This window comes from Beta vulgaris, chromosome 8 (assembly GCF_026745355.1).
Source record: "Beta vulgaris subsp. vulgaris cultivar EL10 chromosome 8, EL10.2, whole genome shotgun sequence".
Lineage (NCBI taxonomy): Eukaryota > Viridiplantae > Streptophyta > Magnoliopsida > Caryophyllales > Amaranthaceae > Beta > Beta vulgaris.
The window spans coordinates 23258729-23284651 of record NC_079209.1 but is presented as its reverse complement, the minus strand read 5'-3'; the positions used below and the strand labels follow the sequence as shown (position 1 = coordinate 23284651).

Here is a 25923-nt window from a genome sequence, read left to right as displayed (position 1 = left end):
CAAGAGTTCTTGTTCAAGTAGGACTCTGCGCCTATTGGTTGGACGCAGGTATATTCCTTTAGGATATACTTTTATCCTCTATTGAAGTTTTATCCTTAGACCCGTAGGCGCATGTAGATAGAAATTGGATCAAGCCCAGGTCCATGAGTAATGGCCTAGTGAGGGATACCGTCTGGGTATCTTAGTGGAACCGGTATTGACGAAGTCAACGGTTCTGTAGTAAGCATGGTGATCATGGCGATACTTATCGGTCTAAGTAGATCGGTATGGAACTTAGTCAGCCCCCATACAACAAGTTATCGAACACGTGACCTTTGAAATGAATAGTAAGAGCTTAACCATCAATACATTATGAATTTGTTGTCTAAAGTTACAAATAAAATATAATAAAGTCTTCTAATAATTATAATTAACTAAAAAGACTTAAACAAGTATATACATCTCCAACACTCTTATTACGTAACTTACAAGAGAATATTTATATCATATTCTCTTACCACAATTCCTTTTAAGGTATTGTTTTCAAACTCAAACCTTTCATTTTTTTTTACTTGTCACGTCGTAATGTGAATTTTTCAATTTCTTAATGGATAACAAAAGTAGCAAAATAAATTATGAAATTTTAAAATAATAACATATTTGTTTATTGTAACTGACCCGATGCATCATCCGGGCAAACAAAACTAGTTTACTTCTTAATACACGTACAACATCAAACAGTAACTTCCATATGCTGTCTGCAAACATGTTTTACCCAAAAAAAGAAGATGAACTAGAAGTCTAAAAGAAGACAATGGTGTTGAGTCTAACAGAAGATATTTTACCCAAAAAAATACTTCCTCCGATTTTTTTACATGACTCGTTTTGACTTTTGACACTATTCATGTGGGATTTGTGATTTGTACTTAAGGAAAAATATAGTCATGTGAGATCTTGTTAGATTCGTCTCAATGTATATTTTCATAATATCAACATTTTGTAATTTTTGCTTATTAATAATGAGATATAAAGGCCTAAAATAGTTCATTGGCATGTGTGCCTAAAGGAAACGGGTCAACTAAAAAAACAGAGGTAGTAAATAAAGAGTTATAGCCTAGAAGACCAGTAATAACATTTTTCGCAAAAAAAATTAAGTTGATTGATATAGATTAAAAGCTTGGGTAAAATAGTTACATTAATGTCTCAATATATGGGTAAAGTTGCTTAGGAAGTTTAACACTATCACATTAATGCTAGGAGAGAGAAAGAACAGTAATATTTTTCTTAATTGTGCAGGACAGTGGAGCATTTAAAAATTTGTGCATTTTCATATTCGGACCTTTATCAATAAAATACTTTTCACTTGTAAAATAACATTTTGACTTTGGGCCCCTTCAAAGTCTGAGCCCTGAGCGGTTGCCCCTCTTGTCAATCCTAAGACCGGACATGACTCAAACCCTAACAGAGGCTAGAGAGAGACTCTTAAGGGAGAGGATACTTCTAGTCATCCATCATTTTTATTTTTGGGAAATTCTACATGGTAGCCCAAGGTTTTTAAGTTTGTACATGGTAACACTTTTCAAATGCAATTACATGTAGTAGACCCAAGGTTCTTAATTATCCTACCATTTAGTCTTATTAGTTGATTAAGGATTAAATCGGGTTATTTTAGTTTTTAATTGAGCTAGCATTATGTAATTACTACCCTACCCCTTTTAAATTTTCCTTCCATTTCAGTTTCCCTCCTCCCAAACCATAACCCATTTCCCTCCTTTTTCTCCAATAGTCCTATAAATCCATTTCTCTTCTCTTCTCTGTCCACACACCATGAACTCATCATCTTTAACAAACTTTCCACACCATGTTAGATCCTACTGTTGTGTCATGGATGAAAGCTTCAGGTTGATGAAAATAATGAGTTGTAGCAAGTGCTTCCCTTCAAGGTTGCTGGAAATTCGTATGTCTAGCAGTGAGCAAAATCCACGGAGGTTGTATTGTAAGTGCAGATTTTGTAGCACTAGTACAGAAAAGGCAATTTGCGTCGGATGTGAGGCGCCTATTTGCGTCGGACCCTGATACGACGCCAAAGCCCTCGACGCAAATGACTAAGAAACGATCTGCGTCGTATGTGAAAACGACGCAGAAAAGTAGTTATTTGCGTCGCACGTTATATACGGTGCGAGGCAGATGAGTCTTCCCAGCCAACATAGAGCTGTAATGTGCGTCGCACATCTCCTAGGGTGCGACGCAGATGAGTGATTTGCGTCGCACCTCGGGATACGTGCGACGCAAATTGGTATTTTTTTTAAAAAAAGTTAATTTTATGAACACTGCGCAAATGGCAGATTATACAATAAAAAAACAAAACAAATGAACAAGAGTTATAGTTCTATGAACACTGCGCAAATGGCAGATTATAGAAAATAAAATGGAATTAACGTAATTCTTTATTCTCTACAAGAGTTCTACAATAATTCTGCAATCAGAAAATCTAAAATGATAAACTATACAAATGGTACAAAATAAATGGAATTAAACAACTTAAACAACGAAAATCTACATCCTAAATCAGTAGTTTCTTCTCTTCCTCCATCAGTCCTCCACCAGATCTGCAAACCAAATAAATTTCATTTAAAAGTTAAAAAAATGAAAACATACAAGAAATTCATTTTTTGATAGTTTTTTTTATTTCAAAAATAAACATAACTATGGCAAAAACAAATAAAATGTGAATTAAAAATACCTGAAAATAGTGAATGACAAGATGAACCAAAAACTTCTGAATTCGTCTCTCCTCTTTGAGTTCGTGCTTGTCGACGGCGATTTTTTGAGAAGATGAACCCGAGAACCACTCGCCGGCGAGATCCAAAAACCAGATCGTAGCACTCGTCGGCGAGATCCGAAAACACCCAAAAAAAATGGCGAAAATAGCCAGAAAATGCAGAGATTTTTTGAGATTCAAACTTCAGAGGAAAGAGAAAATACCCAGAAAAAATGGCGAAAAAAATGAAATATATTGCGACAAACCTCGATGATGACGAACCATCAGAAAATTCTTTTTCAAGCCGGCGAACGTGATAATTGAATTTTTTGATTTGGGTTTTTGTTAATTTTTGAAGATATTTTGTGGTTATGATGTTTTTAAGTGATGAGGGTTTCACTGATGATGAAATTTGTAGTTTTTGGTTGTTGTTTGAGAGTGAGAGAGAATGAGGCGAGAGAAAATGAGGCGAGAGAAAATGAGGTGAGGTGAGAATGAGTGAGGTGAGAGAGAATGAGGCGCCTGGATGTAATATGAAGTTAGGGTTTTGGAAGATAGATCTGTGGACTGGATTAAAATTAATGGGTCATCTGCGTCGCGTGTCATGGGCCATGCGACGCACATGACTTATTAGGCCTCCAAGCATTTAAATAGTTGTAAGTGGGCTGTGGCTAATTTGCGTCGGATGGGTCAAGTCATCCGACACAAATCATCCTTTTGCAACGCATCCTCAATACATGCGACGCAGATAGGGTTTCATTTTTTTCACCAGGATGCAGCAATGTGCGTCACACCCTCATGATGTGCGACGCATATGGTCCATATGCGTCGCACATATGGAGGGTGCGACGCAAATAGCTTGTACCTGGTGCTAGTGCGTTGTTGTTTTGCGTCGTACTCTGGCACGCATGAGACGCAAATTGGGTTTTTGCGTCGTTTCCGTGTCTGTGCGACGCACTTGAGGGGACGCAAATCGTCCTTTTTCTACTAGTGTAGGGAATATGCTTAGGTGGAAGAAGAGGATGTAATCAAGGGTGGTCTTGAAATTGGGCTTAAACCATTTGACTTAGCCCGGATCTAAATCTCAGCTTAGGTCAAGTCATTAACCTTGGTTTAGTAATTAAAAACAAAAAAAACTCAATTTAACCTTTAATTAGCTAATAAGGCTAAATGGTAGGATAATTAAGAACCTTAGGTCTACCACATGTAATTGCATTTGAAAAGTGCTATCATGTAGAAACTTAAAAACCTTGGGGCTACCATGTAGAATTTCCGTTTGTTTTTTTTATTAGGAAAGATAATTTGGCCGAATGCCAACCCCCTGCTAGACTTCTAGCATGCAGGGTAATTCATTATTGATTTCAATTGTTTTGATACTCTTAAGTATTTTTATTTTTGGGATTTGTTTTGAACTCTAGAGTTGATTGTTGGTTTGTTTGGGTTGACTATTGGTTTTTTTTGGGTTGACTTAGTTGTTGACTTATATTTATAGACTTAGTCTTGTGTGGTGGGCCATGTTTGTTTCTAATATGTAAGACTTTTGGCTTGACTTTTATTTATTTGGTTTCAAATGTATCATTTTTCATTGCAAAATTCTGATTAAGCCGAAACGTTTTCGCACGTGAAGGTAATACTTTAGTAATTCTCTATTATTTATTGGTATAGTATTTTTAAAATCAAAAAATAATTATTGGGGTGTTACATCATTTAACATTTCTGATAACACATCTATATAATAAATCTATTTAAAGGCGTTTCCAAACAAGGAACAGTGCCACGTGGCACTCTACCTAAGGGAGTTTAGTTCATGTATTCCATGTAAAATAAAAAAAATTAGAAATTGCATAGTATAGGTTTTGATCCCGTGACATCAAGTTTATATATACTAAAGTTTTAACCACAAAACTAATTCATATTAGTGTTATCATTTTAAAGTACAATATTAATAAATAAAATTTTTCCTTACCCGGAGCATAGTCTAGGCCTAATAACTAGTTATAATTCCTAAAATATCGTTGTGAAATTACTGATAAATGATTAGGCTTTGTTATGCTCAGGTTATATTTGCGAAACATAACTTATTTTTTGCTGAACTTATTTTTACTAGACATAACTTATTTTTGCTAAACAAAATTTATTTTTATTAAAACTTAACTTATTCTCTTTATTCATTGCGAATTATAAACTTATTTTTACTAAATTTAATTTGCTAAAAATAAATTATTTTTGCTAAAATCTATTAAGCTAACTCTTGTTAAGCTAAACTTTTTCTCCCTAATGTTATTTAGTTTTATTTTTAGAGGTTGTTACATTTAGTGTCTAGTGGATTGAACATTTAATTTGCACCTATTTTGCGGTCCAGGTGTCCAACTAAATATATGTACATCCTTCGTTTGATAGTTCAAGACTCACAAGCTTAATCATCAATACACTATAGTTTAATTGTTTAATGTTTCAAATAAAATATGAAATAAAATATGATAAAGTCTTATAATAATTGTACTTAACTAAAAAGACTTCAACAAGTATATACATCCCAAAGCTCTTATTATATAACTAACAAGAGACTGTCGATGTCACATTCTCTTACCACAATTTCTTTTAAGCTATTATTATCAAACTCAAACCTTTCATATTTCTTACTTATCAAGTCATGACGTGATTTTTTTTATATCTTAATGGACAAAAAATAAGAAAAGTAGCAAAATAAATTATGAAATTTAAGAATAATAATAATGTAGTTGATTATTGTTAGTTTGTAAGAGCATCCTTATCAATGATTAAGAAATAAGATCAAACATGTAATCTTTAAATAAATCTCCTTAACAATGAATGAAAATAAGATCATGAGTTGATTGGGATGAAAATTTTGCATGGGGTGAGTGAAATGATGAATGAGATTGTGGGATGAGTATGCCAAATGTCACATTCTGACTGGATTTTAGAATATAATAATTGTTATAAAATTTCCACCGATTTTATTTTAAAAAATACAAAGTGAAAAAAAATAAAAAAGTACGGATAACTCTATTTTTTCGAGCTCTATAAATAGAGACCCATTTTGCTATATTTTCGATAAAAAAAATTTCAGCTATTTATCGATTTTCTCTAATTTTCTTATTTTATATGAAATAGTTTTTCATTTTTACACTTCAAAAAAATAAAAAGTAAAGAGTAAGAGAGAGAAAAGTAGTTGGGTGGGGTCAAAAAGTAAGAGAGAAAGAGGAAAAATTAGTTGGGATGATTTTTTGTTGTCGTTCATACTTAAGAGGATATGTGGAAACATATTGTGTAATGTTATTTTTTAGAGAGAGAAAGTTAAAAAGAGGCTGGAATGATCTTTGTTTAGAGCAACTCCAGTGGTAAAGCAAAATGGAAATTGACTTAGAGTGTCACATAGATTTTTCTAGCTAACTCAACTTTAAGCCAAAACTCCCATAATGGTCAGCCAATATACTTGTTGTGTGAGTAGGTCCCACTTGAAGTAAGATAGTTTTTTTTTAACAGAAATATATAGAAATTGTTCACCAAAATTCCCACATGGGCCCACAACTTTAGCTCAAGCAAATTGCCTTAGTTAAGCTACATTGGCTAACAAATGAAATTTCAGCTACTCACTCTAATGGTTCGGCTAATTGCTTTACTTTTTATTGATTTACTAGCCACTTCTTAATGCTTACTATTAGAGTTGCTCTTAAGATCATGAATAATGATGCTCTAAGTAATCCGAGGTATCACTCGAACCAAAATACTAGTTTTAAGATTTGACTTCTGTAAACTTTGAGCGGTTTATACATCCAACTCATTTTTGTTAGCTGCCCAGCACGAATCACTCATTTTGATACTTGCAAAGTAACAATCTTTTTCACCACCTGAGGAAACATGGGAAAGAGAGCTTCAGATTCTGGTACGGCAGCAACAACTTCTACTTCACTCGCCATTGACATCCCTCCTACAACGCCCAACAGGTTTATTGTTCTTCATTCTTCATATTACCCTCAATCTTTCCATTTTAGCAAAAATATCATTCATGTTGATATGGGTTTTGTCTACTTTTCGAAGGCAACTCAGATTGAGGATAAAACCAGTGCAAAATTCCACTAGTAAGGTCAGGGATGACGAACTAATTGAAAAAGAAGCAAGAAACAAATCAGCAAAGAGGTCAAAAACATCTTTAAAGAAGAAAATTGATCCCAATAAACCCAAGAAACCACCCACTGCATTCTTCTACTTCTTGTACTCCCTCTCTCTCTCTTTTCATTTCTGCTTGTTTTCAATTGTAGTACACACACACACACACACACACACACACACACACACACACACACACATATATATATATATATATATATATATATATATATTATATATATAATATATATATATATATATACTTCTCTGGGTGCATATATTTTTAGGGCTTTCTTTTCTTTTCCTTTTTGCTTGTGTTTATGTGTGATGTTTTGCTTCTCTTTTCTGGGTGTATGTGTTTTTATTATTTAATCCTGTGGGTTTATGTGGCCAAATTGTGGTAAAACTGACATGTATTATGTTCAAGAAAATAAAATTTATTCTTGCACAAGGGAGAAGTGCAAGCATATTGTTGGTGGATAGAGTTGGGGATATTGGTTTTCATCGGCAGACATTAAGAGCAGACAGGGGTACTAATTAGATACCAATGTCTTTGAGGTTATAGACTCTATTGTTAGTCATACGAACCGATATACTCCATAGAGCATGTGATGTGTGATCATTTTGAAAGCTCCAATGATTTACTATTTTTTGCCTTTTGGAATTTACTGGACCGATATTTCATGCTTAGTAAGAAGTAGTGGATGACTGTCGCTTATTGGATTAAGTGTGAATTATTGACAACCAATATGAGAGGAGTAAGATTGTTTAACTCTGAACTCCTTGACTGAAGCTTCTTTAGAGGCATTGGGGAAATGTTGATGTTGGTAGCTGAGCATGCGACATGAAAGAGATAAAGCAAATAGTGAAGCATTTTGAAGCTTAAAGCCTAAAGGTAGCTGAATCTAGTTTTAGATGGTAGCTTGATTAGCTGTTATGAAGTAATCATGTAATAGTTGTTCCACATAGGAGAAAAGGAGAGAAAAGAACCACCTTAGAAGCTTATACCAATTGGTTTTGGGATGGAACTTCCTTTAGCTTTTAAGAGGTTTGAAGTAACCTAGGGCTATTTTCATATAATTTCTGACATTCTCATATGCTCCAAAAACGTTAAACAGTTGGCTTGAAAGTTGGAAGGTATGAGTTGGTATAATATCTTTGTGTCGGATAGATGGATTCTGAAACTGATTTGGGTTTTGAAAGAGATCATTAGTTTATTCTGGTGTAATTCATGACATATCACTTACAAAACAGCAATGTGGTGATCCAGGATCAATGCAATTTGAAAGAGGGAATGTCTGCATTAACATAGGGATATTTTGGTCAGATGTCATTCAAAATCTAGTGTTTGATTGCCTTAGTTGGTACTTGATGGCTGATAGATGGAGGCTGAAGATGACTATATTACTGATTTAGGCAAATTGCTATGAGAATATGAGACAGTAAGCAGGTTCTCATGCTATAAAATCAATGATAGTTATCCATGCAACATTGGATCTCACTGTCAGCCTAAGCAGTACAGAGATCACTGTGCTTTTGTCCATTCATTGAAATAGGAACCTAGAACATGAATCGATGATATACAAAATCAATGACAGTAAGCAGGTTCTCATGCTATAAAATCAATGATAGTTATCCATGCAACATTGGATCTCACTGTCAGCCTAAGCAGTACAGAGATCACTGTGCTTTTGTCCATTCATTGAAATAGGAACCTAGAACATGAATCGATGATATACAAAAAATATTAATGTAATAAATGGCCCATTTCGCTCCCTGCATCTCATTTCCACTTGGCGTTTCAACCCTTTTGGAGGTACTTAAATCATAAGATGTGTCAGCCCTCATGGACCATTCGATATAAAGGGTAGTGCCTAGTGGCGACCCTTACACTGGCCATCCTCCGGATACCTCTTGCTCTCATCTTATCCATCCTTTTTCGAGCGAGCAATCGCCTTTTCTCTCTTCTCTTGCTTTATATCTTCTTAGAGGTTGTTTGATTATTAATATATATGGGAAGTGGAACTTCCTAGGAAGTAGAATAAGGTAAGGTTGTTTGGTTAGCAAAAATGTAAGAAGTTGTACTTCATGGGAAGTTCTATCTTTCACAAGATGGAGGAAGTTACTTTACTAGGGGGATTAGGAAGTTACTGCAAGTAGAACTTCCCATAAAAAGTTTTTCTTTCCATGATCACCCAAACAACTTTTGCCACTTCTAGGAAATGAAGCTTCAAGGGAAAACCGAATTCCTAGGAAATACTACGTCCTACATCCAACCAAACAAGCACTTAGTTCCCTTGAATCTCTTGATCTCAGTCTCTTCTTTCTAACGTTGGCTTTGTGAAAAAATAACTTATGATTCTGCTGGCATGAAAAACCATACAAAGGGTGAAACTTTTCGTGTGTGTTAAGAATTAAAAACTCAAAGAATAAAGATGAAGAAATTAAGAGTAAAGAGTAAATCTGGCATTTATTGGCTTCTGGTTTTCAGAGGTGTTCCAAATAGTGGCTGTAGTATAGTTAGGCACTAGTTTTCTTTGGTGATGCTGTGTATGCAAGCAAGTGGTTGTTCAGGACCTGGAACTGAGCTTGCTCAGTCAAATTGTTTGAGATTTGATGTCTGAGTCCTGGATGGAGCTTCTTTCTGAAACCTAACCTAGTGGGGTTGCATGGCTTCAACAGATATAAATTATATAATTGCATATGGGTGTATTTTTATGTGCTTAGAGTAGCTTAAGTACCATTAAATTTCTTCCCGCAGCTTTAGTCATTGTTCTTTCCTCATTATTTTCAAGATCAGTATTACATTGATGGTGGATGTTTCTGTTCCAAGTTGAGATGCAATATTTTTGAGACGATTGATCTATTACAGAAGTATGCAGTGTATGATGGAGTTTGGCAGGCTAAGGATTGCTGTTTTTCCTTTCTGAGTTGGGCTGTTTCTTTTTCTCCTTTTTTCTTTTTCCCCTTAATCTCTAAACAGTCAAAATGCAGAAGTAAGAGACTTGGATTATACGACAGCCTTCTGACTTGCTCTCTCTCTCTAGTTTGAAAACAAAAACAGGAAATTAAGCTCAAATAAGACCTATAAAAGCTCAGTTCGCAACTAAAATAAGCTATGAAAAAAATTCAGATATATCGTGGTAAGTTCAGACAAGTTTCTTTAAGTTCATGGAAGCTTATGCAAGTTGTTTTCAGATGAAAAAAATAATGCCATAAGAGTCTACATCTTTTGTGAAATTGAGTTTAACATCTTTCATTATTATGGATAACTGGTTGGTCTTTTCTGCTGGTTTAATGGTGCATGAAACGTGCTGTACTTTTGACTACTGTTAATGTCATATGTCTTTTGCTCATTTATGTGAAGTAAGACTTTCAATCTTTTAATTAGCTGTCCTTTGCTCAGAAAATTTATTTCACTTGCTTTCTTCTGTTTTCCTGTGCTTGTTTTGCTGTCACGTACACTTTGTTCTTTCACCTTAAAAGACAAGTTCAAATTAGTTCCAATTAGCTCAAATGAGTACCAATAAGTACCAACAATTTCCAATAAGTTCAGAGAAGTATTGGTTAAGGGATACCCAAGTTCAATCCACAACTAAACTAGTTGAGATAAGTTCCAATGAGCCCGTAAGGTCACGTTGTTTCCAAAAGTTAGATAAGGGATTTTCAGGTGAAAGAACAAAGCCTTACTGATGTTTCTGATTTCTTCATCTTTGGTTAATAAAAGATTTTCTGGCAGTTTATCAGAGGTTTTGTATCAGTTAACGTTCATGTTAGGAATATTACTGATAATAAAGATATGATACTATCTTTATGATATACTATTATCTGATGGAAATATTATCTTAGGAATATGTGTTTGATTATTATTAGTATTAAGATATCTCTTAGTTCCCTAGTAGGAGTCCATTTATACTCCTATATATATTGTACTCTAGTTCATTTACGAAAAATACTAATCAAACACATATTCCTAAGATAATATTTCCATAAGATAATAGTATATCATAAAGATATCATCATGTCTTTATTATCAGTAATATTCCTAACAATTTAGGACGTAGTGGGTGGCTGGGTGCAGACACTATGTTTTTAAAATTAGGTGACATGTGAAATGGCCTAGCAGGTATTGACATATTGTTTTTTTTCATTTACGAAAAATAGTTATAATCGGAAAGCGAGGCGATATGGATTGTGTTGATTCAAAAATTAAATTGTTTTAATCAAGGGTTCATGCTGCAAGACTTGTTTGATTTTATCAATTATTTAGTATTAGATCACTTTTATCGAAAAAATCATTCATTTTTTTAAGCCAAGATGAAAGATCTCATCAAAAACTTACAGCAGCTTGCGAAACAAAGGCTAAGAGAAAAAAGAATAGAGGTATGACTGGCACAAAATCTACGATTGGACTCAAAAAAGCATAGGCCTCAGGGTACGCTATAGGCTCATGATTGTAACTGTCTTCTGGGCTTGGAACTTAGGGATACTACATGGCGTATGTAATTGCCTGGCTGTCATTAATGTATGGTGTTGGGATGTTTAAGGCAATCTCGTCGCTGTGCATTTCTCACATTAGCATACTGAGATTATTTACCTGACTGTCCTAAATGCAACCATCCCCTTCTAAGTTCTAATAAGTTCCGTGTAAGGAAAAAGAGGTGATTTAATTAGGATACTAATCTTACTTTTCACTTACTGTCTAAAGGGAGGACTTTCGAAGAGGATATCAGGAAGAGAATCCGAAGGTCAAGACCATGCGTGATGTATGTAGCTGATAAATTTTTATATTAGACTCTGTTTTCAGCTCCCATGATGCTTTTACTTTTTGTCAAATTCTGTCTGTCACATTGAAATGATTTTATCAACAGATAGGAAAGGCTTGTGGAGAGAAGTGGAAGATCATGACTTATGAGGTATTTCAAGATTGATTATTTTTGTCATAATATAGCTATAGCATTTACATTACTGTCATTTGGCATGCTGAATTCCTGTATAATTTTTTTTGGCACTTGTTAGTTTAAGTTCCCCCAAGCTTCTCATTCTTATGCTGTAAAGGACTTTTTACACATGTTTACAAATTTCTGATGTTGTAGTTCATGCCAGGAAAAGCTTTTTACCGCTTCTTATTGGTAAATTAAGATTTAATGTAACAAAAAAGTGCGTATCTCAGTGGTCCGACCTAGCACCTAAGGTGTGGTTTCGAGTGCCTAGTGCATGCAATCTGGTTCCCAACATGCAAAGAGACCTTTAATAGCAACAAGAATACATGTAGTTAAAATAAAAGTTAGAAATATATAGGATGAGTTTCATTGATATATAAAATGAACTTCAAGGAAACTTAAGGTCGGTCACGTGCAAGATGGCTTAAAAATTAACATTGGATGCAATTAACTAAGATGAGCTTGAAAATAATTGTTATTGGTTAATTGCGGCTTAGAAGTTCCTGGTGACCACTAACCATTTGTAGTTCGCATATGATTTTGAAATACTTAAACATATGAGCGCCATATTGTTATTCTGGTGTTTTTGTTCCTGATATAATCTCCTGGAATATTTCTGTTGTGTTCTATTTATGTTTGCATGATTTGCATTGTATTGCTTATCTATTTGATATTTGAATTTTTTGAACTGCATTTTTGCTGGTTTCACAGTGATGACTTGTTGCTATAAAGTGAAAGGATAGTCTCATGGCCTTGGAACGGCATCTTTACAATTTATATGGTCTAGTGTTTTGTGAAAAGGGGGAGAGCTAAGCCCTGCTTTTCTTATTAGCTACGTAATTACTGTAGTTGATTACTATCTTAAAGTGCTGAAAAAGAGGGAATTCCAACCTCTGGAAGAAAATATGAATAATCTATACCTATGTTCTGCATCATCTCTCTCACTTGCTCACTGTGGGTATATGCAGATCATTTGCCCTGCATTGACAGAATTTATGTCATGACTCATGATTATTGCATTCTTGCAGTAGCAACCAGAACTTTACTGTCACATTTTGACCATTAGGGGTACTTTTGGTGCATTTAAGCCTTTCCAGAAAGTCCCCATATGCAGGACTCATATCGCATGGTGATTGGTGTGAAAAGGTCACCTGCTCTGATATGATGATATGTTGTTCTTCTACATTATTTTTCTTTTGGCTTTCATACTTGCTAATGCTTTCAGTCTTAAGTCAAATGGGGGAGGGGATAAGCCCGATGAGATCTCATATAAACTATTCCTCAAAAAGTAAAAAATGTGAGTTGGAAAACAAGCCTTAATTTCTTGGGCTATCTCATGGTGATGCCTAATGAAGGTTGTGTTTTCACTGTGGCACATATTCAGGGTGAACTGGTTAAGTTGTTTCTTTTTTGCCTAGAATTTATAATTTTCTTAAATCGAGTTGATTCAATCCTTGCTTTTCATCACTTACTGTGAGCCGTCCTCTTGGTTTTGAATGCATGAAATATTTATTGGTCTGTTGGTTTTATCAGGAGAAAGTGAAGTACTATGACATCGCAACTGAAAAAAGGGCTGAGTTTGACAGGGCAATGGCAGAATACATCAGAAGAAAGGTAAACACTTGCTCAGAAGTCAGATATAACCTTTTCTGCTCTGCAAATTTTCGAGTTTTGGGAAATTCTGGTATATTTATGTCTTATTTTGGTCTCATTTTTCCCACAGGAGAGTGGTGAAGATGCACAATCTGAAGATTCAGATTTAGATTTTGATTACTGAATATACAATCATTGGAAGGTAAATTCAGATGATAGGCACAGAACCAGTAAGGGCTATACTGAATCTATCAGAATGCAGGTGAGGTTGGTAAAATAGAAAGAGAAAAATTGTATATTGACTGATTAGTGGCTAGTGAAGGTGTGTGTATTAGAATTGTACATCATTTCTGTGCAGATTACTTAATTTCATCTTCAATCAGAACACAACCCAATTACGTTGGCGTCCGATTTGAGGTTGGGACGTTAGTTAATTCATTGTGAGACAGTTCTTTAATTACTCGTTTGTGTGATTGAGAGTCTTAAACCATGTTATAGAGTTGGTAGTGAAGACTCGAACATGTGGTCCAATTATTAATGGTGGAGTCTTCAAAGAATTGCTTCTCCAATACATGCCCTGAGATTTGGTTCACCATGTTTTGGGCCAAATCTGGTTTCTATGATCAATTTTTTTATCAAATATGAGTATATAACCCTTCTCTAATTACTAATCCTATCATAATTTAAAGTATGGAAGATATCTACAAGAGCACAGTTAAGAATGATTCTTATAGATGTTAAAAGAAATTAAATTAATGATTATGATCTAAGGGCTTGTTCTCTTCGGCATAAAACAACTGAATTGAACTGAATTGAATTGAACTGAACTGAAATGAATAGTGATATGTGAAAGTAAAAGTATTGTCCAGATCTGAGCTGAACTGAACTGAACTAAATTGAATTAGACTGAACTGAATTGAAAATAAGCTGGGAGAACATGTCCTAAGTAAGATAGTTTTGAATACACAAGTCAAAGTAGCATAATCTAATATGGAAGTCATAAGATTTGGTGACAGAAGTTGATCTATTATGAGGTATCTCAAATTGACAACTGCCGTTCTTTGTGTTCATATGGAGTACTGAAGTAGCACACGATATCATGTGGTTAATTACTTACAAGCTAATTAAAGCAAACTGCTAAAATCATTTTGGCAAATATGAGGGTGATACTATCTTAAAATAACTTGTAATATAATTGGCTGATTTTTTCTATTTTGGAGGTGATTTTTTTGGGAGATAACTTATGATGTCTGACATCAAAGTACTGTCTCACTATTTTTTTTCTTTTTTTTTTATCGTCATTAGTTTTATTGACTTGTTCATTTTGTAAACTTAATGAACATGCCAACACAAGAGAGTTAAATTATAAATTATGAATTACTATTGTGGTGAAAAGTAATCAACTTTGCTAATTAAATTATCAAAATCATATTCAATAAACATTTCTCTTTTCATATTTATAAGAAATATTTGCATAGCGTCTTCATTGATACTTCAGTAGATGATAATGATGTATTTGCTATAAATTATGATGTCTATATTACATTAGTAGATGATAATCACAACTTCACGTATTCATAAAATCCCTACATTGCATTCTAATTATAAAAGGTCGACAATATTTGCTGTCCGAAAATGTTAACAATTATGTGAATATATTCGCAGGACCATAAGTTATTGTCCTTATATATTGATAATATAATCTGAATTTGAGTACACCTGAATAACATTTCTTAATTTGCTACACTGACTCTGGTGCATTCAATCTTAATCTTGCTAAGCCTCATGCGTATTACATAGGGAGCTTGATTTTAATCGTCTTCGCATTGATAAAAAACCTGAGTCTACAGAAACACTTTTATTCATACACCCTCTTTTATCACCTGGACTAATAGTGAAAACCATTTCTAACAGTTCTGGTCTCTTGGAGCATGAAATGTGAGTTATGGTTTTTCTCTGATCTCTAGTACATGCATAAGTTTGAACGTTTCTACATATGACCAGAGTTGCTAGGCTATGTCTCTTTTTTGGCCTCGCTTTTAGTCTCTATCACGCTGATGATATGGCAATGCTAATTACAGCCACCTAAGAGTTTTCTCTTGATCCATATTGGCTTGTTTTTGAGAAATGGCGAGCGCATCAGCAAGGCTTCGGACCTCAGCAATCATTGCCACTACATCATTAAGCTTGTTAACTGCAGAGCCAACACCCTGTTTTTTCAAGAGCAAAATGGAACCAACATTTAAAGATATGTTATGATAGAAGTAGTTTCGGTGATATGATTAAATGAGACATAAACTCAACCCGTATTAGAAAAAGTGAAGATCCATGATGAAATGGTGAAGAACGACTTACAACACCAGCAGCCCCTGCTGTGATAGCCATTGGAGCTGTAACAGCACTTAAACCTGAAGAGCACATAACTGGGATTGTAACTGCTCGGGAAATTGAATATGCCGCTGCTAACGTGGGTGCTGCCTGTAAATATACGGTTTGAGCAATTTACATGTATTATTGGTGATGAAAATGATGGTTTCTTCCTTTTCAGTCATTCATTTTGTTTCACTGTAAGTTTAATATGATAGTTTCTACCTTCTCAATCAAACCCAGAACTCCAGGCTTTGAAGGGGTTGAACATTTCCCTCCTTCAGTTTGGATAACATCGACACCTTCGCGTTGCAGGAGCTCTGCTAGCCTGCCCTGTTCATCATCAACATCACAAGAAACGATTGCATTTGAATATAAGAGGATTGGATTAAAAATGTTATTTTCTGAATGCATATTGAGTGAAGATTTTTCTCAGATAAAAATATTCTAATGTGAAAATCATCTCATACTTGCATAAACTTTGTGGAACAAATAACAAACTTATTTTATTCGAGTATCTTGAAAAATAAACTATTAGAGTATTTTGAGAGAACTAAACACATAAAATAGTTGTGGATTACCAACCTGCTCGGGGAGGCTTAGGGTGTGAGGCACAGTGACTGACAGTGTAATATCTGGGAGGATCTGTTTTGTTTCCCTTGTCAGCTTCAAAATCTGCATTTATATGATCAGACATCACAGTAAAATTTCTGACATTTATTAGAAAGTTGAGAAAATAATGCTAAATTTTCTTAAAGATACAAGAAAGTTATTTTGATACCTCTTCTGCTGAGAAAAATCTTCCCATCTCATAGAACGAGTCATAATTTCCGATTTCCACCTGCAACAATCATCAGGATTTGCTTGTTCAGTACAGAAAATCTATAAGAACTTCCTCAAAAGGTTGAAGGGTGCCCGTCGTTGAGGTAAAAGAAGTCATTTTGCCTTTCGCGTTTACTTGTGACAGTTATTCCCCAGAATTGACTCATTGAACAGCATAAATCAATGAATTTCTCCAGGGAACGTATATCACTATTCTGATTGTTCACTGGCAAAGAGTAGAAACAGTAAATCAGCTGAGATTTTGCATGGATAATAATGTAAACTAACCATAGTTGCACCAGCTTGTACGGCAGCTAAGAATGCTGAGGGATCCACAGATGAAACACACACCTGCATAAATGCAGCTACCAATTTATCAATACGCAAATTTCTGTATCAGACAGTGTTATCGTAAACAATGTGAGGCAACATACATAAAAAGTTACCAGGTGTTAGAAAGAGGTAATGATTTACATATTATGCTCAACTTTAAATGATGTTCATGTAACTCATACTAGGTTTGAAGTTTGAACATTAGACCGTTCGATACAAGATCTTTGATTGTTAATATCAGCTTAAAGAACATAGATGTTTTTGCGATTAGGCGGGCTATGAATTACCGGAAGGGATGTCAAGCTAATAGCAAGCTTCACCAACTCAGGATCACAGGCGATATCAACATGAGTTGCTCCTCCCTGCATGTATTAACAAGTTACTTAAAGTTGGTTCTACAAACTGGTTCAATATGATGGATAATTGTACTAATTAACAGACTTTATTCATTTACCTTGTCCGCAGCAGTTACAACAGAAGCCACATTGTTCCTGTCCAAATTCTGCAAACCCGAAATAATCTGCACACACAAAAAAAACAATATGCATAATTTTCTAGGCCGAGTCATTATAATTAGCACGTATCCCCTAACATGTTTAAGACAACTCTATTGCTTTAACCTTTAACAAAAGAATCTGAAATACATATGGTATAAGCAAATGCACGTCTGAATTTCATTTTCTGTTTCTTCATACACACATGTACATATATATTTTGGTACAACTGAAAAAAGCTAGTTAACGTTATGTAGAAACGAGACGATAATGAGGTGCACCTTGAGAGCTCGTTGGTGGCGAAAATCCTTCAAGACGGCTTCTTTGGTAGAGGAGAGAAGTGCTCTAGTAGTAGTAGTAGTACTAGAGCACTTCTTTGGTAGAGGAGAATTGAGAGGCTTTGTGGCAGAAGCAGTGTAGAGTGGATTGTGAGCAGGTTTCAAGAGGAGGTGGTTTTGAGAAGGAGAAGAAAGGAGGGACATTGTCATTGTCATTGTCATCTCTTTGGTCTTGGGTTTCGGGTTTCTAGGATAGAGAAAGAGGTGGTTGAAGAAGAGGGGTAAGAGATAAGGAAATGTTTTGGCTGCTTTCAATTGCTTTAATAAGTGCTACTAATACTCTAATAGTATGAAATATCTACCTTGGGTTGATACTTGATAAAAGTTGAAAATATAATACCTTTCCTTCTCTTTCAAAGACCTTGTCCGGCCATTTACGAATTATGTACATCTCTATTATCTATTATATCTATTATATAAGGGAAGGGGGGAGCTATGGTGTCCTCTTTTGAACTGACTATTTTGTCCCCCTTCCCTTTCTAAATTACTAAATGAATCTCAAAATTAAAACCGGGGCTTAAAAAAAATATCAAAAATTAATTTACAATACTCACTCACAAATCACTTAAAAGAAGAAACTTTACAAATCACTCATACAATTAAGAAAATCATGTTACAAAAATCACGCAAATCACTTAAATAATCAGGAAACTTTATTAAAACTTAAAATTAACATAGAAAGTAAAATTAATAACCTATAACGTCAATACATACAAAAATATTTACTACAAAAATTTACTTACAAATCAATGTTCTCAAGAACCATTCACAATTAATGGTGGGTCATGATAAAAGATAGAGGTGTATTTGTAGTGAAATCAGAATTTAGAAGTTAGACAAGGAAAAAAATTATATTTACTTTTTAATAGTGTTTCCTATATATAATGAAACTTTTACATATATTTGGACCTATATTTTTCAATTATATAATAGCGATTAATTATCAAGTTAAAAAGGTTTATGTAAAATATCATTCAAGAATTAAAGTACAACATATCCCTTATTATATAAGGAAAGGGGGAGCTGTGGTGTCCCAGAATGAAGAGACTATATATGTTACCCCTTTCCCATTCTAAATTACACATTCACTTACAAATCAAAGGGGGCTTCAAACAAAAATACCAAAAATATAATTATAACAATCACTCACAAGTCAACTAAAATCATAAAATTACATAATTTACGTTATACAAATCACTAAAATGAGGAAACTTTACAAAACCTTAAAAATTCACTTACAAACTACAATTTATGTAGTACTGTACTTAATTCAAAAATCAACTAAAAAGTTATAATATTAGAAATCATAAATAAATTCAATAAAATTTCTATTTCGTTCATAGAATTTAACTTTGAAAAGTAAAAAAAAAAAAAAAAGAATGGTGAGAGACTTAAGTGATAGAAACTAAACCAGTCAAATTTTGCAACTAAAAAAAGTTATACTTCGTATGTCTAATATTCAAATTTAGACTCTTATGCCGAAAAAAATCGAGTTTCTATTTCGAAAAAAATTCAAGCACGCATCGCGTGCAAAAAATTCTAGTATAAATATAAGACAAGGGAGAGCTATGGTGTCCCCTAATAATAATGTCTTTTTTGTCCTTATCTAAATATATAATTAATTAAATATTCAGATTTTGTACAATCATATCCTTTTCTAACTTAAAGATGGGTCAAAATTTTCAATAATAAAGTAAATAAGCATTAACAAATTAACTTGACATAATGAAAAAAAATGGTTACTCAATAAAAAAAAATTACAAATTTAATTTGACTACAAAACTTTACATCTAAATGTTTATCTTAATTTCTAAACACTTTATAAATTACAGTAGTTTGTATAATAATAATTATAAATCACACTTCTATAATTATATTTTGAAGAAATTTATTAAGAATAGATCCAAACAATCGATGCACGCATCGCGTGCATAGAACACTAGTAAGTATATATTGTAAGCCTGATTTTATTTCGCCTATGTGGTGTGAGTGCGTATTTGACTAACTCATTATTAAGGTTTTACTAAAATGTTTTGAAGACGCCAACAAGTCTTTAGAGAAATACTCATACACCTAATTGGATATTTGAAAAAATATAGGGACATTTTAGAGACTTGTCTAATATAAATTTCCCCGTCATAACTTCATTAACGGTCATGAACCAAAAAGTTAGTTCGGGGGTGAGGGTACAAACACGGTCAGGAACCACGTTCGCCCATCGCTGGCCTCTACTTAATAAGCTTTATAACAAGTTTTATGCAGAAGAATAACCACATAATGTTTTAAAACACATAAAAAATTACTTTTTTTGGTGGTATGTTATTAAACAATCAATAATACTACCAGATTTCTACCAGGTTGTCCATGTTATCTGATTAGTGTGAGAACATTTTTTAGTTCTTGATTAACAATACTACACAAGGTGAAAAATATTGCAATCAAACATAAAAAATAATATTCATGAATAAGAAAAGAAAATATTGCAGGGAGTTAGTATAATATACAATACTTAGACTGGCAGAGAAATGTTAACAATGTACATCATTAATAGAACGTTAGTAACTTCAAGAAAATAATAAAAATAAATAAAGAAAGCAAATAAAGGTTTTAAATTTAGTTAAAACTCGGAAATTATACCTCCGTTTGGGTCGTTGATTTGTCGGATCTTGGATTAAATATTGAACGAGCCTTTAAAAGAACGGTTTGTTGTTTGCGTTGTATATTGTGTCAAACCAAATAAATATGTTCGTAATTGGTTTGCTTCTTGTAGCGAAGGGTGCTGAAAGCGGTGCAGCTAGGTTCAGACTCAAGTCTATGTCGGGATCTAGAAAGAGAATGCTCCTTAAAAAGTAAGAAGTTTAGGTATTCTAAGGAGTTGTAATGTGGTATTCTGGGTCTTCAAGGAAAAGACTTAAGTGGAAGGGAGTTTAGGGTATAAGGGGTTGGGTTTGTCAGTTAATGTGTGGATTTAACGAAGGTTCATTCTCTGTCTTGGTTAGCATTGACATTGTTTGTCATCGCTCTCAAAATTTTTTATCCTAACACTACTCCTCATTTTATGGGGGGTTCATAGCATGCTTCCTGAGTCACTTGTAGTGACTCTTATGGCTTGTGCAACAATCATAAGCCTGTTGTCAGTATATCGGCTTGAGTCTTTACTACACTTTCAGTTCTTTCCTTGGTTTCTAGATCCCCTAGGTTCTCGAGAGTTTATCCATCCAACTGGAGCTCAATCTCCTATATTACAATCATTATTGATGGTTTCGGCAAGTTTGATCAACCACATTATCTCAACAATCAAGGATCCATTGGAGAAGCGCTTGTTACTATGTTAGTTTCCTGTAATATGTTTTTAGTGTGTTTTATCAGTGATGTAAGGGTCTTTAATAATCCTAGTGGTAGTATATAAACTCTGATTATTTATGCAGATTTTCACAATGTCAAAAGAAAAATTACTTCAAACACTTATCATAGCATGTAATTTTTTAAGGAGATTAGTTGTTGAGTGACTTTCAATTTTTTTTATATAAAAGTTAAATCTTACAAGAGTTGGTGGCCAGAATTATCTATACAAATATATTAAAAGGCGTGCATAAACAAGAAACTGTGCCACGTGGTGCTCTCCCTAGGGAGTTTTAGTTCATGTAATCCATGTCAATAAATTTTTTTAGAAATTGTGTAATATAGGGTTTGATCCCGAGACCTCAAGTACATATACTAAAGTATTAACCACAAGGCTAAGTTGTATTTAGTGTTATTATCATAAAGTATTATATTAATAAATGAGATTTTTTCTTACCCGAGGCATATCCCGGGCCTAATAACTAGTTTTTAATTGAAAGGAGAGTATGGTGAGATAAAGAGAGATGGAGAGAAGTATTAAAGTATTAGTGGAATCATTCCTCAAATCGATGAGTTCAAATATTTTGGGAACATAAGAAAAAGAAAAGGTGTACAAATTAATTAATTTGGAACAAAAGTAATGATTAACTTAACGAGTAAAATCAGATTGCCCAAAATAATAATAGCATACATAATTGAAAAATTATAGGAAAAAATTGTCAAGAATAAGCCAACATTTGGATGGTCTCCTCAAAATAAGCCAGATTTTAGATTAACCCTTGTTACCACCATTTTTAGATGTACGATAGCATTTATTATGGGTACATTGTATTAGACTTCAAAAAGTTTAATTGTGCCTTAATATCAAGGCCTAACTAGAGCATAAAGCCCATTGGACGAAGTTAACATGAGTCAAAGTCAATAGAATAAGGCCGTCAGGAGATGAAAATCAAGAATAGTAAAAGTACAGGTGGGTAAAGGACAATCATGAGACGTATCCACATAAGGAAGAACGTGCAAGACTACATTTATTCAGTGTTAGAAGACGGTTGAGATTCGAATCAAAGATGATTCAAATGTTTTTCCTACAAGAAAGCATGGAAGTTACATAACATGTGATTCTATAAATAGAGGAACGATCATCAAGCAAAAGACAACGAACAAACAACACGCAACAACTTGCATTTACTGTCTTCATTGTGTAGCCTAGCCTTAGTCTAGCCAACCCCCTTCCGGGGTTATAGTTTAGTCCCTTAGACTTAGAACATGTTATGATGCCAAGTTTTGTAATTCTCCGATTGAAGCTAGAGACCATGGAGGTAACAACCTTCATGCCTTCCCTTTAATTGTCCAGCCTGACTTATCATCTTATGTGTTGTAAAATCATTCTTAAAGTTTGTGGTATGTATGAGAATGTTTTGCCTTACTTAAAAGATTTAATTATTGCTTGTTCTATTTATTGCGTTTCGCCTGAATTTACTAGGCGTTGTGGTTTAATCATTAATCAAATTGTAACAAAGTACCTTAGCAAGGTTTTATCTAATTGAAACCGGTAAGGGAGTAAGCCTCCCGTGGCATTTAGTATCAAACTATTGGACGTGCATTGACTTGTTTGCAAGGTCAACAAACTGATTTTGCACCAATAATTTTTTTGACCACCACAGTGGGAGGAGAAGATTTATAATCAAATTGTAAAATTTCTTCTTCATACTTTTTACAATTCAGCTGTAAAAAACAGTTATTGTCGTTTTCATTAAAAATGCTGGGAACACGTTCTAGAAAGAACAAAGAAGTTGCTCAAGGTGAATCAAGTTTCTAAAACATGGAAACTAGTTTTTCAATCCCTCTCGAGACTAGGGTACAAGGTAACAATGGTGAACCAATTCACCATGGTCATGAAGAGTCAAGTGGAAAAACCCCACAAAGGGAAGGCTCATCTCCATTAGTACTGGTCGTGGACTTATACATCGAATGTATGGAAAGTTCATAGAGATAGTAAATTATTAACTGTTAGAAGCCAGAGAGAGTCAGAGACAACAATTTGATTCTAACTACGAAACTCTATCCCATGAGTCTGTCAGAGTCTTCACAGACATCCGCAAAAGGATAAGTGAGGAGAATATATAGAGAAATTAACTCTAGGCAAATTGATAGAATACTCGTAGATATCAACAATACTATGAGTGCAACTTTCACGGCAATGTCTAAGTCTCTCGCCACTGAAGTAGTTACTAGCTTAGAACCACTAGTCGAAAAACACTATCAGTTAAACGAGAAATTATTAGTTAAGGCCTTGGAAGTGGTCCTGCTAAATAGAGCAATGGGAAGTTATGGCATAGTGCCCGATTTTCCTCCAATAGGCTACCTTCCAAGGGTACATATTTCCCATCCTGAAACTAGAGATCCACAAACTTTCTCCCATGAGCACCCAACAAGAGCAATACCCTTGAGCCTTGGAGAGGGTAATCGTGGAAACCTTAGGAGAAGTGATGGAATGACAGTGGGCGTGGAGCCAAGTTGGCACCAGGCGTCAGGACATCATCAACCTTCGTTTTTTCATGCATCACAAGGAGGACAGAGGCAAGGTACTTTTGTTTGCAAACAACAATAGCTCAAAGCATGCATATGTGCCTCTTAACTAACCAAATATGGTTCATATTCCTTCTTCACCCTATGCTTATATGCCTATGCAACTAACTATGGCTGGTATGCCTCATTATGGGAATATTTCGAGGTATGGTCAGCCCCAAGCTTTATTTGCCCAAGCAACTAGTGCTTATCATCATGGGATGCCCACAAATAGACATACATTCCAACCGCAAATGGCACAAGGAGCAGCCAATCCTAATTTTATGCAACAGGAGATCCTTATGGGAGGATATCAAAATCAACCTTTCAATCCTAACCCTAATCCTGCATATGATCAAGCAGGAGGCGCGAGAAATTGGAATATGGGATACCCAAGAAGGCATCAGGATCCATTGGCGGCACAAGTTGAGGCATTAATCCAAAGACTAGTAGGGGATAATTCTAGGAGAAATCATAGGCAAATAGGTCAAAAACCTTACCCTAAATGGATTAAATAAGCCAATCCATTTCCTCGAACTTTTGAGATACTTGACTTTTCCTTGTTTTCAGGCAATGACAGAGTTTCCGCCGAGGAACATTTAGTTATGTTCAATTGTGAGTGTAGGAAAGCAGCTGACAATAACTTCTTAAAACTTAGAATGTTTTCCCTGTCTCTAACTGAGACGACTTTTTGGCGGTATACCAATTTACCGCTAAATTCTATCCACTCCTGGAAGGACATGCAAGTGCAATTTATAAATCATTTTGCACGCATTGAACACGGAGTGACCTTAAGTGATCTGGCCAAAATTCAACAAAAGCTAGGAGAGTCTGTAGAAGAATACCTATCTAGATTCAAAATGGCTAAGATTAGGTATCATTTTAGCATTCCTGAAAGAGAGTTTGTACAAATGGCTCAAGAGGGAATGTTAATTCAGTTTCGAAAAAGGTTTGATGGACATGCCTTTGGCGATTTTGTTGAATTAGCAGAATTAGCCGTAAGATATGAGAGAAACCTACAAGCTGAAAGTACAGCAAGACACCAAAGTTTCTTCGCTCCGAATGAGGAGCCTTTCCACTTTGAAACTGCACAAGAAGTGGACATGACAAAAATCATTCACAAAGTACCTTGTAAGTGTTCTCCTTTAGAGAAGAAAGACTTTATGCCGCTAAAGGATTTGAAATCTGGGCAAAAGATGACATATACCTTTGATGCTAAGAAATCCAATGCTATATTTGACTGGTTATTATCTGACAAAAAAAATAAAACTGGTAGGAAGGTATAAAGTAAGAACGGCTGAGGAAGTTAAGGCTAAAAAATAATATTAATGGCATGATGCAGTAACTCATGACACTTCTGTATGCAGCGTTTTTAGAAATAAAATCCTGGATGAAATTGATAAGAAAAATATCATGTTTCCTGATGATGAAGATGTTAATGTAGTTGGAATGGGCGAACCATTTGAATTATTTTATGGTATGGTAGAGATTAATAATGTTTTTACTATTACTTCACAAGCATAGTTGGAATGGGCGAACCATTTGAATTATTTTATGGTATGGTAGAGATTAATAATGTTTTTACTATTACTTCACAAGCATATCAAGTTACTGAAATAGGTAACCTACTCTTCAACAGATTGCTTGATGAAGGAATCTTGGTTATGCCAAAGATAGCCAATGAAGAAGGATTGGAAGATATGTGCAAATGACATATGAATGGATCACATACAATAGACCAGAGCCAAGTATTCATAGGATTCCTAACTAGCCAACTAAATCTCAAAAGACTAGTTGTCTTAGAAGTGGAACAACATGCCATGGAGCTAGAAGCCTAAAAGGCCAACTCAGCCAAAGCTAAGGCGCCTGTTAGTTCCAACCCAACTCCAAGCCTGACGATGCTTGAGGAAAGAGCTAAGACTTATAAAGAGGCTGCTCAAACATTCTCATTGTAGACCAGGGCAATAGAAGGGTTGAAGGCTCTAAGAAATGGAATGTACTCGTAATGTGCATATAGGCTAACCTTTGAAATGGTTAGAACTCATATCATTTCAAATGATCCTTCCTATGTACCTGCTTATCAACGTCCATTCCAGATAAGGTTCAGAAGTCAAGGACCAAGAAAAAGCAATGGCCCCTGGTCACACCCTTCCTCAAAAGGAAAAGAAAGGGAGCCAAGTCAAAACTCTTGTGCCCAAAATCAGTAGTGAGGACAGTGCCACTACAAGATATCCAAAACTTACCTAAAAGTA

At 34.6% G+C, this 25923-nt stretch overlaps 2 protein-coding genes across 4 annotated transcripts; one reads left to right on the top strand and one right to left on the bottom strand.

The window, feature by feature from the left end:
• Positions 1-6480: 6480 nt before the first annotated feature.
• LOC104883736 (high mobility group B protein 14) lies at positions 6481-13867 on the top strand. Of its 3 annotated transcripts, none has more exons than XM_048637858.2 (6): positions 6481-6708; positions 6812-6976; positions 11580-11637; positions 11743-11787; positions 13348-13428; positions 13538-13867. In XM_048637858.2, the coding sequence occupies exons 1-6, from the start codon at positions 6623-6625 to the stop codon at positions 13589-13591; spliced, it is 489 nt and encodes a 162-aa protein (XP_048493815.1). In that variant the 5' UTR covers positions 6481-6622; the 3' UTR covers positions 13592-13867. The 3 variants fall into 3 exon arrangements, with proteins under 3 accessions (XP_048493815.1, XP_010666592.1, XP_010666591.1); XM_010668289.4 differs by having other exon boundaries at positions 6487-6708; positions 6803-6976; XM_010668290.4 differs by lacking the exon at positions 6812-6976 and having other exon boundaries at positions 6482-6708.
• Positions 13868-15212: 1345 nt separating this feature from the next.
• Positions 15213-18048, bottom strand: LOC104883735 (hypothetical protein). The gene is made up of 9 exons (XM_010668288.4): positions 17705-18048; positions 17384-17449; positions 17217-17291; positions 16885-16947; positions 16556-16615; positions 16360-16449; positions 16000-16107; positions 15763-15885; positions 15213-15617 (listed from the first exon to the last, which is right to left on the bottom strand). Exons 1-9 carry the CDS (start codon positions 17921-17923, stop codon positions 15483-15485), a joined length of 939 nt encoding a protein of 312 aa, XP_010666590.2. The 5' UTR covers positions 17924-18048; the 3' UTR covers positions 15213-15482.
• Positions 18049-25923: the final 7875 nt, after the last annotated feature.

Excerpts from the sequence above, each read along its gene's own strand:
- LOC104883736 (XM_010668289.4), top strand. The coding sequence starts at position 6,623 with ATGGGAAAGAGAGCTTCAGATTCTGGTACGGCAGCAACAACTTCTACT. Across the intron at positions 6,709-6,802 it reads CCTCCTACAACGCCCAACAG|GCAACTCAGATTGAGGATAA; the intron begins GTTTATTGTTCT and ends TACTTTTCGAAG. Across the intron at positions 11,788-13,347 it reads GGAAGATCATGACTTATGAG|GAGAAAGTGAAGTACTATGA; the intron begins GTATTTCAAGAT and ends TGGTTTTATCAG.
- LOC104883735 (XM_010668288.4), bottom strand. The coding sequence starts at position 17,923 with ATGACAATGACAATGACAATGTCCCTCCTTTCTTCTCCTTCTCAAAAC. Across the intron at positions 17,450-17,704 it reads GCCACCAACGAGCTCTCAAG|ATTATTTCGGGTTTGCAGAA; the intron begins GTGCACCTCATT and ends TTGTGTGTGCAG. Across the intron at positions 16,450-16,555 it reads GATTTTTCTCAGCAGAAGAG|ATTTTGAAGCTGACAAGGGA; the intron begins GTATCAAAATAA and ends ATATAAATGCAG.